At 39.5% G+C, this 13700-nt stretch overlaps 1 protein-coding gene across 3 annotated transcripts in view; it reads left to right on the forward strand.

Moving 5' to 3' along the window:
* mfsd12 (major facilitator superfamily domain containing 12) overlaps positions 1-13700 on the forward strand; it is a 48152-nt gene that overhangs the window by 19153 nt on the left and 15299 nt on the right. For all 3 annotated transcript variants that reach the window (XM_031899312.1, XM_031899308.1, NM_001011396.1), the window contains exons 4-7: positions 4977-5180; positions 5599-5691; positions 8182-8274; positions 8365-8535. In XM_031899312.1, the coding sequence (XP_031755172.1) occupies positions 4977-5180; positions 5599-5691; positions 8182-8274; positions 8365-8535 (561 nt within the window). The remainder of the gene's footprint in view (positions 1-4976; positions 5181-5598; positions 5692-8181; positions 8275-8364; positions 8536-13700) is intronic.

Consider the following 13700-nt stretch of genomic DNA (forward strand, 5'->3'; position numbering starts at 1 on the left):
TGAACACCAGGGGTCCACTGAACAGTTTGATGCCCAATATGTATAGGTTTACCCAAGTATGTGGCATTTAGGGGCCCGAATGTGAACATACCCCCATATATACTGTCATTTCTGTCATTTCAGCTCCTGCAAAATCAACACATTTACATCATTATATGTGGGATAAAGCTACAAAAAAGTACACTCACCCCAGAAAGTCATATATTTTTGGAAAGTACACATTCCCCCGAATCTAAAATGGGTACCCATGTCTTTCTACTCCAAAGTACCAAGCCGCACAGCTTTTCTAAAGTTAGCAATTTTGATGACATTTCCAAAAATCCCCTCAAAGCTTCCACTTTGAAGCATCTTATCTCCCACATAGCATTAGGTACCAAGATAAAACACCCTGAATTTGAACACCAGGGGTCCACTGAACAGTTTGATGCCCAATATGTATAGGTTTACCCAAGTATGTGGCATGTAGGGGCCCGAATGTGAACATACCCCCATATATACTGTCATTTCTGTCATTTCAGCTCCTGCAAAATCAACACATTTACATCATTATATGTGAGATAAAGCTACAAAAAAGTACGCTCACCCCAGAAAGCCATATATTTTTGGAAAGTACACATTCCCCCGAATCTAAAATGGGTACCCATGTCTTTCTACTCCAAAGTACCAAGCCGCACAGCTTTTCTAAAGTTAGCAATTTTGATGACATTTCCAAAAATCCCCTCAAAGCTTCCATTTTGAAGCATCTTATCTCCCACATAGCATTAGGTACCAAGATAAAACACCCTGAATTTGAACGCCAGGGGTCCACTGAACAGTTTGATGCCCAATATGTATAGGTTTACCTAAGTATGTGGCATGTAGGGGCCCCAATGTGAACATACCCCCATATATACTGTCATTTCTGTCATTTCAGCTCATGCAAAATCAACACATTTACATCATTATATGTGGGATAAAGCTACAAAAAAGTACGCTCACCCCAGAAAGTCATATATTTTTGGAAAGTACACATTCCCCCGAATCTAAAATGGGTACCCATGTCTTTCTACTCCAAAGTACCAAGCCGCACAGCTTTTCTAAAGTTAGCAATTTTGATGACATTTCCAAAAATCCCCTCAAAGCTTCCACTTTGCAGCATCTTATCTCCCACATAGTGTTAGGTACCAAGATAAAACACCCTAAATTTGAACGCCAGGGGTCCACTGAACAGTTTGATGCCCAATATGTATAGGTTTACCTAAGTATGTGGCATGTAGGGGCCCCAATGGGAACATACCCCCATATGATCTATCATTTCAGCTCCTGCAAAATCAACACATTTACATCCTTTATGTGGGATAATGCTACAAAAAAAGTACATTCACCCCAGAAAGCCATATATTTTTGGAAAATACACATCCCCCCGAATCTATAATGGGTAAATATTTCTTATTGCTACAAAGTACCAAGCTGTAAAGCTTTCCTAAGTTTGCAGATTTATATGACATTTTCGAAAATCGCATAAAAATGTTGCAATTTGCCGCATTTATCACAATTTCTTGATAAAGATCAGATAAAGACAAATCACCCCAGAGGTCTACTGAACAGTTTGATGCCCAATATGCATAGATATACCAAAGTCTGCGGTATGTACTGAACCCTAAATGAAAATAGCGCATAAGGATTTCTCGCCTGCCAGCTCAGCTTTTGCACACAGAGCCCCCTGTCAGTGTATTATGTGCCAAAACTTCCCCTAACCATACAGTGACCCCCACAAAACCATATATTTTTGGAAAGTACACATTCTGACAAATCCAACAAGGGTAAAGAGTCCTTTCTACACCAAAGTACCAATCTGCAGAGCTTTCCTAAAGTTATTGGTTTTTATGACATTTCAGAAAATCGCCTAAAAATGTTGCAATTTGTCGCATTTATCTCACACAATTTCTTGCGTACAAAGGCAAGTCACCCCAAATAGGAACACCAGAGGCCTACTGAACAGTTTGATGCCCAATATGCATAGATATACCAAAGTCTGCGGTATGTACTGAACCCTAAATGAAAATAGCGCATAAGGATTTCTCGCCTGCCAGCTCAGCTTTTGCACACAGAGCCCCCTGTCAGTGTATTATGTGCCAAAACTTCCCCTAACTATACAGATCCCCCACAAAACCATATATTTTTGGAAAGTACACATTCTGACAAATCCAACAAGGGTAAAGAGTCCTTTCTACACCAAAGTACCAATCTGCAGAGCTTTCCTAAAGTTATTGGTTTTTATGACATTTCAGAAAATCGCCTAAAAATGTTGCAATTTGTCGCATTTATCTCACACAATTTCTTGCGTACAAAGGCAAGTCACCCCAAATAGGAACACCAGAGGCCTACTGAACAGTTTGATGCCCAATATGCATAGATATACCAAAGTCTGCAGTATGTACTGAACCCTAAATGAAAATAGCGCATAAGGATTTCTCGCCTGCCAGCTCAGCTTTTGCACACAGAGCCCCCTGTCAGTGTATTATGTGCCAAAACTTCCCCTAACTATACAGAGACCCCCACAAAACCATATATTTTTGGAAAGTACACATTCTGACAAATCCAACAAGGGTAAAGAGTCCTTTCTACACCAAAGTACCAAGCCGCAAAGCTTTCCTAAAGTTATTGGTTTTTATGACATTTCAGAAAATCGCCTAAAAATGTTGCAATTTGTCGCATTTATCTCACACAATTTCTTGCGTACAAAGGCAAGTCACCCCAAATAGGAACACCAGAGGCCTACTGAACAGTTTGATGCCCAATATGCATAGATATACCAAAGTCTGCAGTATGTACTGAACCCTAAATGAAAATAGCGCATAAGGATTTCTCGCCTGCCAGCTCAGCTTTTGCACACAGAGCCCCCTGTCAGTGTATTATGTGCAGTAACCCCCCCTAACTATACAGTGACCCCCAGAAAACCATATATTTTTGGAAAGTACACATTCTGATGAATTCAAAATAGGTAAAGTTATTTTTGTACACCAAAGTTACACCTGGCAAAGCTACGCTAAAAACAGATCAGGAATACTTATATAGGGATAAAATGTGATAAAACCACAAAAATTGTGCAAATCAGTGAAACAACAAAATAAGTTACATGACAGTGTAATTAGTGGCCAGAATATCTGATCCAATAGTTACGCTGTCAAAATAAACAGTTTTTAGGTAAAAGAAAATAAAAACAAAGTGGTAAAATGAAAAAAAAAAAAAAAAAAAAGCAAAACAAAAAAAAACCAAAGTGTTTGTGTATACATGTGTGTACATGTGTAAAAGTTGTGTGATAGTGTGTAAGTGTGTATATGAGTGTAAATAAGTGTATAAAAGTGTGAAAAATGAAAAAAAAAAAAAAAAAAAATGCTAAAATGTGTGCTGTAAGTGTGTGTAAATGTATGTAAGTGTGTATAAATGTATGTAAATGTGTGTATAAGTGTGTAAAAGTGTGTAAATGCAATAAAAAAAAAAAGTCCTTACCTGTTCCTGAAGACCGATCGCCTCCTTCCTCATTTGGGCCGGCGCTGGGGGAGAGGGAGGAAGCAGGAAGCAGCAGATGCGATGCGATCGCATCTGCTGCTTCCTGGAGGGTCCTGCGAGCGATCGGCTCGCAGGACCCTGATGACAGCCCCCCTGGCACATTGCCCAGGGGGGCTGTCATTGTTAGAAGCCCTCTGCAGCGGCGGCACATGCCGCCGCTGCAGAGGGCAGCGCTTAAACGCCAACGACGTATGAGACACGTCGTTGGCGTTTAAGCCCTTTTACTGCCATCACGTATGCCATACGTGCTTGGCAGTAAAAGAGTTAAAGGAGAAGGAAAGTTTGAATCACTGGGGGTACCACAATGTGCTCTTGTTAGGAAAAAACTGCACTGGCGGGGTTTATGCGAGTGAGTGTTCCTCTTCCTCCTTCAATCTTCGCCCTTGTGCAGTAGAGTGAAAAGCCGAACTTTAACAACTGTGCTCAGCTGTGCATGTGAGGGCCTCTGGATTGCTGCAAAAGGAGAAGGAAGAAAGAAGATTGCTCGTCTGCAGTTACCCTAGGCCTGTGCAGTTTTCTTCTAACAGGAACACTGGCCTGAGGTTTCAGGTAGGCAATTACAATCACTGGGAGTTGCCTAACACTTGGCTAGTAATTTAGCCTTTCCTTCTCTTTAATTCTAATACAAGAGAGTGCTGGTCCTTAAAGGAGAAGGAAAGGCTAAGTCACTTGGGGGTGCCAAAGTGTTAGGCACCCCCAAGTGACTTAAATCGCCTACCTTTTACCCCGGGCTGGTGCCCCTGTTAAGAGAGAACAGCACCAGCCTGGGGTAGCTGCAGCGCTTCCTCCTTCCGGCTTCGCGCGCATGCGCAGTAGAGTGAAAAAGCCGAACTTAAACTATAAAGTCGGCTTTTCGCTCTACTGCGCGTGCGATTGTCCGGAGACTTTGCGGCAGAACGAAGTAGGAAGGAGGAACAAAAGAGAAGCCACAAACTTTTCATCATCTTCTGGAGATTGAAGACCCAGCAACAAATACAACATAAAGGTATGGGATCCCTTATCTGGAAACCTGTTATCCAGAAAGCTCTGAATTACAGAAAGCCCGTCTCCCATAGACTCAATTTTAATCAAATAATTTCGAATTTTAAAACTGATTGCCTTTTTCTCTGTATTAATAAGACAGTACCTTGTAATTGATCCCAACTAAGACATAAATAATCCTTATTGGATGCAAACTAATCCTGTTGGATTTTTTTTTTAGTAGAGAGAGTTATGGAGATCCAAATTACGGAAAGACCCCTTATCCGGAATACTCTTGGTCCCGAGCGTTCTGGATAACGGGTCCTATACCTGTATATTATTTCACTTTTTTTTTTTTTTTTTTAAGCGCCCTGCAGCTTGCCAAGTACTGGGTTACAATTTAGTTATGAGATTCTACTAAAACCCAAGTTATAGTTTTGTAACTTCATGTTTGTTACTTGCAGGCCTTGGCCCTAATCATGGTTGGGGTGGGAAGTTTATTCTCACTGTTGTTCCATATTGGAACAAAAGAAAAGCCACAAACTTTTCATCGTCTTCTGGAGACTGACGACCCAGATAGTCCTCATTCTGAAGAGCCAAGGCTTTCTGAACCACCAGTGCCTTTAATGGTTTGGAAGCGCTGGCTAATGGAACCATCTTTTTATCAGGTATGGTATAGATTTTTCTTTTTAACATCTTTAAAGGAGAAGGAAAGCCTAAGTCACTTGGGGGTGCCAAAATGTTAGGCACCCCCAAGTGACTTTAATCGCTTACCTTGTACCCCGGGCTGGTGCCCCTGTTAAGAGAGAACCGCACCAGCCCGGGGTATCTGTAGCACTCCCTTCTTCCTTGTTGGCATGTAGCATTCCTTGGCATTGGCATGTAGCATTACTCTAGGGATCAAACAATGGTGCTAATGTGTTAGAGCATGAACATGTTTTTGAGTAAGCCATCAAAAGAAGAGTTCTAATCTACTAGAATTATGAGTGCCATGAAACATGTTGGCTTTCTGTTTTCAGCGTGAAATTTTACAGTCTTATGAGATATATTTAAGTATAAACTAAAGTTTACTCTTGTTATTTTCAGGTGGCTGTTCTATATATGTGTACAAGACTTATAGTAAATCTCTCTCAGACATTTATTGCTGTATATTTGACCAATTCTCTGCACCTTCCCAAGGTAAGTTTATCTTTTTGCCTTTCAGGGTGATGGCACAAAGGTTGCTTTGTTGTATTCCTTGTGGGCAACAAAGTGGGTAAAAATGGTGTTGTAGTTAATGGAAATCACTGAAGGTGAAAAATTTTAATTTCATAATTGTGCAAAAATGCAAACAAAGGCTATTTCATGATTCATGTGTTACTCGTGGTGACTCCCATTCATCCCAAGGCATCATCAAGGCATTTTTGGGGGTTTTGCAACCTGTAGGGAACACAATTTCCTGTGGTGCAACAAAGTGCCTCATGCAATCACACTAATGGTTTGCCTTTGTTTGATCTTTGAATAGGTTTAAAGCCAGCAATTGAGTAAACATATTTGTCATACTTTTATATTACTTATTACTCATTGTTGCCATTCACAAAACAAAAACGGTGGCACAGTGTTAGCAGTGGCAAAAATTATAAATTAAAAAACACACAAATGCAAACTTATTGTAGCAGTGATACCTAAGTTGAGTAACAATACAAATATATTGCAAGGTTTTGGAGCTCCAAGGCCCCTTTGTCAGGCAAAATACAATTGTCTGTGTGGTGGATTTGCTAATCATGGCTCCCATCTGCAGGTTATTCAGATACCCAGAGACACACTGTTGGAATACAAGCAAAAGACTGAAAACAACAGGTCACTTATTATAGTTACCTACAGTACAACCCATAACTGAACATTATTAGAAAAATAACCAGAGACCAGGAACCCCATGCTCCATACAGATACTAGACTAGTCTTATAGACAATCTCCTAGACCGAGGAAAATGATTGTTAGAAGTGCTCTTCCTTAAAAAAGTAAAGCGGGTACATTTCCCTGCAACAGATTTAAAATTTGCAAGTACATCCTGTGTAAAGGTGAAATTGCAATACCAAAAACACAAACAGTTCCTCCAGTGTTATGTACATGATTATACAGCTTCCTCTAATGTTATGTACATGATTATACAGCTTATTTTTCAATTTTAGGGTTTGTTTTTCTAAATAGAATAAACTTGCATATCGAATGCTCGCATATTTATTAATATCATAAATTGAGAATATGGCTTGACTTTGCCTAGGACTACTCCTAATGACCTATATAGAAACTCACATGCTTTTCGATGGCAGATTTTTACTTTTGAGTTTTTGGGGGTTTTTGGACTTAATAAATGCTGCATATTCGAGATTTGGACCATAACTTAAATTCAGGTCTTTTAAAAAAATCGTGAAGAAAATCAAACTTGACGGTTGATAAATCCCCCCCTATATGCTATACAAAAGGCATGTACATTGGAGAAATAAGGCAAAAACTATGCACAATAATGAACCATCACCAGCATAAGCATAATGAACCATACCAAACCATACACCAGTGAGGCAACACTCCTGCAATCAAGACCATCGGCTTTAGGACATAAAGGTCTTAATTCTAAAAAGGGGCTTTAAAACTAAACAAGAAAGAAAGATCTATTAATTCAAATGTATGGAATTTTTTAACACATTAAGGCTGATGGCCCATGGAGCAAGTTAGTCACCCACAATAGATCTAGGCGACTAACCGCTCTGAAATGCCATTCCACCTTCAACAATAGTTGCAGGTGGCCTATTCATCGATTTGGCCTTCTGAAGTTGCATAAAGTTTCCTCGTGCAGGCAAGACTTTGGAAAGCGAAAGGCATCTCTGAGTGGTTAGTCGCCTGCGGTAGCAGAGATCTGTCACAGGCAACTAACTCGCTCCTTGGCCCATCGGCCTAAGACAGGGCCTTAATTGGGGTTGGGTCTGTGAAGTTGGACAGCACTGATCTAGACAAAGGAATACCCCTTCTTTAGAAGCCAAAACAAAGCGCTTTCTTTTAGAGGTATTCCTATTGCTCATAAGAGACTGATTTTGAGCTTGCCAGAACAAATGAACTATGAACAGGGACTTCATAGTTCTATGGAAAGAGCATTTTCATTGCAGACTTCATTGCATAAGAGTAATAAATGCTTGCCCCTAACGTATTTGGAAGTGCTTTGCTGGCTTATGTTTTCTTTCTCACTGAATCACTGATCCCAGTACCAATGTATGGATCCTAATACCAACAAATGTAAAGATATTCTGGGTGACTTAAGTGACTTCCCACTGGTGACAAAGAGCCCCAGGTAACATTGCCCTTAGAAAGGTGTCCTTATGTAATGGTCTGTTTTACAGTGTTTAACAAACTAACTAAAAAATCCAATTCATATATTTTTATAAGGAAACATGTAACCCCTGGTGACAGCTGTTTATTGATAAGTTGTTTTCTGTAAAACAAGTAGTGTGTTTAGGGAAACTAAACTTTTTTTCCCCCATTAGCTGCAAATAGCAGTGTCTAAGTTCTTATTCTTGTTGGTCCTTTGCCTAATTTTAAAGATGTCACTAACTTTACCTGTAGTTGACAATATCTTTTGATTTCATTTATTGCTTGCTGACAATTTTTTTTTATTTTATTATTTTTTTTTATAGAACTATATAGCAACAATTCCTTTAGTTATGTATGTGAGTGGCTTTGTTTCATCCTTTCTAATGAAACCCATCAACAAATGGATTGGGAGAAATGTGAGTACTTGCCAGGTGTCAACACATTTTACATTATTAAAGACCAAGGATCTGCATCATTGTTTGGCTAACAGACTACATTTTGTCCAGCTTACATACTTTCTAGGTCTTATTGCCATTGCCGCATTTGCTGCATGGGTAGCCCTGGATCCTGGTTTGGGAGTTGCAGTATATGGAGCTGCTGTTATCCTGGGCACTGGCTCTGCAACTATTCTGGTTACTTCTCTTTCCATGACTGCTGATCTTATTGGGACACACTCAGTAAGAAGGTTTTTTTTTATGAGAGCATGCATATACATTTCTCTGTGTAGACACTAGCTGTTAATTTACCATCTTGAAATTTCCTTAGAAGCAGAACTAAATATGTTTTGTTGCATACATTACCCTTCCTGCATTACAGTACACTTTCTGTATTTAAGGACCTACTGCCAAGTTAGAGATTATGCTGTAGCCCATATCATTAACCAGACATTAACTTTAGTTGTTGAATAAGGCATAAAAGACATACAGGATTTTGATATCTGCTGCTTGTGGTTGCAGTCAAAACACTTTCCTCAGTTTTCTTGCCACTCACAAGAATAGGTAGTGCCATGTGTTGGCTGGTGGCTGTATTTATTATTTAAAAAAGAGGTAAATTCTGGTAAAGTATTAGAAGCGATCAAATTCTGAGTGTGCAAGTGACCTTGAAAACCAGAAATAATATGGCCTTAACTACGACCCAGTCAGTTACTCCTGTGCTGTGCCACTTTATTTTTTTATATACCTGATAACTGTTCTTTGGAGCAAATCCCAGGGAAACAGTTAACCTAACACACACACACACATATATATATATATATATATATATATATATATATATATATATATATATATATATATATATATATATATATATATAGTGCTTGAGAGAGGGTCAGCACTCACAGGACTTATACAAACAAATTATTTTATTAAAGAGGAGACTAACGTTTCGGCTAGCACTCTAGCCTTTTTCAAAGTGGTGAATACAACAAACACAGTGTCTAAAAAGCACAAAGTGGCGGGAAAAAGTGGAGATGACGTCATCAAACGTCGCCAGAGACAGAATACCAGAGATAAATCAATAAAAAACTGAAAACATGCAATAAAACAAAAAACAAAAAAGAAATAATCAGTACAAGCAAGTAATCAAAAAATCTAAGCAGCAGCTTAAACAGAAACAAAAGTATCAAAATTAACACGCTACTGTAGCTAGCTGTCAGGGATGAGCCAAGAAAGTAACAAGTTTGTATCAACACAGTTCTGTTTCACATGAGCCCCATGAGTTGAAATAGACCCATAATCAAGAAAACTTGGTCAGTAAATGGAAACTTAAATAGGGCTAAAACGGGTTGCTATGGTAACTGGTTGCCTTAGTAACACTACAATTTTTACACCACTCCCCATTGGGGCAGTAGGGGGTAAAGTATAAGTACTCAGAGGTTCATCACAGTAAGTTAATTTGATTACAAATCCATTTATGTGGGGTGTGAATATACATACAAGGGACAGGTTGCTAGGTTGCCGGTATCATAGCAACCAGACTCAAGTAGGTTAAAATGCCAGGTTAATCATCAAAAACACTTGTTGTAGTTCATAAAACATCGGAGTCATTATTCTTGCAGGGGATAACACATCCCTATCTATAAAAGTAGGAGAGAATACACAGGTGTGATTTGATATGGAAAGAAAGTGACATGTTGTAAGCTATCTCAAAGTAGAGCAGCGCACCGTGAGAGAAGTAGAGATAAAATAAAGGTAAGTGGCTGAGGAGAGGAACCTCTGATTGGAAAAGCCAAAGGAGAGGTATTGTTGGAGTGTCGCAGTCCACGACAGAGGGTTAAGGGCACCCATTGTAGGGTTTCAGACTCAGGTGGGTACTACACACAGAGTTGTCATGGTCAGGTGGTCAATTGTGGAGGCATCTTGTCACCAATGAGTATAATAGATGGTGCAAAGAACCAAAAGGATGCTGGATACTAGGTGTGGTCCTAGTTGGTTCTTTGCACCATCTATTATACTCATTGGTGACAAGATGCCTCCACAATTGACCACCTGGCATTTTAACCTACTTGAGTCTGGTTGCTATGATACCGGCAACCTAGCAACCTGTCCCTTGTATGTATATTCACACCCCACATAAATGGATTTGTAATCAAATTAACTTACTGTGATGAACCTCTGAGTACTTATACTTTACCCCCTACTGCCCCAATGGGGAGTTGTGTAAAAATTGTAGTGTTACTAAGGCAACCAGTTACCATAGCAACCCGTTTTAGCCCTATTTAAGTTTCCATTTACTGACCAAGTTTTCTTGATTATGGGTCTATTTCAACTCATGGGGCTCATGTGAAACAGAACTGTGTTGATACAAACTTGTTACTTTCTTGGCTCATCCCTGACAGCTAGCTACAGTAGCGTGTTAATTTTGATACTTTTGTTTCTGTTTAAGCTGCTGCTTAGATTTTTTGATTACTTGCTTGTACTGATTATTTGTTTTTTGTTTTATTGCATGTTTTCAGTTTTTTATTGATTTATCTCTGGTATTCTGTCTCTGGCGACGTTTGATGACGTCATCTCCACTTTTTCCCGCCACTTTGTGCTTCTTAGACACTGTGTTTGTTGTATTCACCACTTTGAAAAAGGCTAGAGTGCTAGCCGAAACGTTAGTCTCCTCTTTAATAAAATAATTTGTTTGTATAAGTCCTGTGAGTGCTGACCCTCTCTCAAGCACCTTCAACATTATTTGGACCTGCACCCAGGCAACAGCAACTTATCTATACGTGAGTGCTGGCATTTACTTGGAAGTTTATATATATATATATATATATTTTTTTTTTTTGTGCACTTTTTAAATGGTGCATATTTTTGTGTATCAGGGTCTTTTTTAGCATGCCTGTAGAGATGATAGACGCTAACGTAAATTAAGCAAATATAATACTTTGCAGTACTGAAAATACATACAGAGTATACTCTTGGCTTCAACTACATGAAACTGCCAACAGTTTTTTTTTTTTTATTTTATCAATTCTATAGGCCCTTAGAACTGCCACTCTAGCCACAGGCCCTAAGGTGCCTATTATATAAATATGGCCCTGCATGTGTCCAAATACCTGTATGTCCCCATATCTTTCTGAACTAAGGGTATTAACAAAGTTATCTAACTTTGTTAATACCCTTTGTTCAGAAAGATATGAGGACATCTTATTGCTTCTGTAACAGCTTCTGCACATCTTAGAAGAAAGATTAAACATTTGTTTTATCCATGGCTAATAAACCATCTATGGGCCATTTTGCAGTTCTGAAAGGTTTAAGTATTCAGGTCAAAATTAGCTAAGACATCATCTTTGCTGGTAAAAATGCACCTATAAGTGGTGGCTATGAGAATAGCACACAGCAGGTAAAAACAAGTGGAATCATACACATGCGGCCATGAGACAAGGGCAGTTCTATGCCCTGTGCATAGGCGGAGGGTGACTTTTTTGTTTGGGGAGGCTAAAGATGGCCCATACACAGACTGACCTATAGCTAATGTGACACTTAGTGGATTCGCTGCTGGTGTAAAAAATTAACCTCCCAACTACCTCTTTCCGTTCCCACTGACTCCCAGGGATACTGTACAAAAGTGCGGGTGGGGGTGCTTTTTTTTTTTTTACCCTAAAATGCTTAGGATGTAAAAGTATTCATACGTGCACTTCTGTTAGGGGATCTGCAAACATTTGTGTTTGTGATCAGTTAGCTTAAAGGGGTAGTTCGCATTCGAATTCACTTTTATTTTTAATGGTTTTTCAGTTATTTAGCAGCTCTCCATTTGGTATTTCAGCAGCTATCTGGTTGCTAGGGTCTTATTTACCCTAGCAACCAGGTAGTGGTTTAAACAAGAGATGGGAATATGAATAGTTAAGGGGCCTACTTGGAAAAATAAGTAATACAAAATTATAATAATAATAAAATTGTAGCCTCACAGAGCAATATTTTTGGCCCCCATTTGAAATCCGGAAAGAGGCAGAACAGAGGCAAATTATTCAAAAAAATTAATTAGGAAGACCAATTGCAAAGTTGCTAGGAATAGGCCATTTTATAACATACTAAAGGTTAACTTAAAAGTGAACCACCCCTTTAGATGTGTTAATGTTAGTTTTATAGCAAGAAAGGCAGTGGGTACTGACTCCCCATTATATACAGTGAGACGCAGTCCTTATTTACAAACCCAGCACATTATATACAGTGAGAAGCAGTGGGTACAGATGGCAGATATTCAGGCCCTGGCACTATAACACTGGCACTGATACACAGCATTGGCCCCACTGTAACTTACTATAAATGAACAAAACAATGACAAAAAAAAAAAAAAATAGTAAGTGCAAAAAACAACAACAAATATACAAACACACAATGAGCTTTTTCAGAGGGAAAGAGTTAACTTACCCTCCATGTGTTAGGGTAGGGGATAGATTATAAATTATTATAGATGTCAGGTCAGGCAAAAAACAATTTAATGTCAGCTAGTGATTCTTTAGAACTGTATAGTACCTGGGTATAGTGCCTGGGTATAGTGCCTGTGTATAGTGCCTGTGTATAGTGCCTGTGTATAGTGCCTGTGTATAGTGCCTGGGTATAGTGCCTGTGTATAGTGCCCCTGTATAGTGCCTGGGTATAGTACCTGTGTATAGTACCTGTGTATAGTGCCTGGGTATAGTGCCTGTGTATAGTGCCTGGGTATACTGCCTGGGTATAGTACCTGTGTATAGTGCCTGGGTATAGTACCTGGGTATAGTGCCTGTGTATAGTGCCTGGGTATAGTACCTGGGTATAGTGCCTGTGTATAGTACCTGGGTATAGTGCCTGGGTATAGTACCTGTGTATAGTGCCTGGGTATAGTGCCTGGGTATAGTACCTGTGTATAGTGCCTGGGTATAGTGCCTGGGTATAGTACCTGGGTATAGTGCCTGTGTATAGTGCCTGGGTATAGTACCTGTGGGAGGGGGATGAAAAAGTTGAGAAAAAAGCAGCAAAAGTTGAGAGTTGGTTCTTAGGTAAAGTTACAGCTGCAGATTCTTCTTTTCAGTCTTCATTTCTGCACTGTTTCCCGATCCCTGTGTGCATCTGTGCTCTGATTGGTCAATTTTACTGTCTGTCAAGGAAGCTGTGCTCTGATTGGAGAATCCAGAAAAAGAAAGATCCAATCGGAGCACAGCAAAACGGGCTTGAGGAACTCATTTCCAGGACAGTGCAGAAACGGAGTAAGGTGGTTTTTTTTTTTTTTTTTTTTAATGTGCCAAGCAGGTTTGGGGAGGCTTAGCCTACCCTAGCCTTATGGAAAATCCGCCTATGGCCCTGTGCCACCCTGAGGCTGCTCCTGTAATGCCGCCCCCAGCTCTTACCATTCCTACACTGGAGGTGGTTTT

This window comes from Xenopus tropicalis, chromosome 1 (genome assembly GCF_000004195.4).
Source record: "Xenopus tropicalis strain Nigerian chromosome 1, UCB_Xtro_10.0, whole genome shotgun sequence".
NCBI lineage: Eukaryota > Metazoa > Chordata > Amphibia > Anura > Pipidae > Xenopus > Xenopus tropicalis.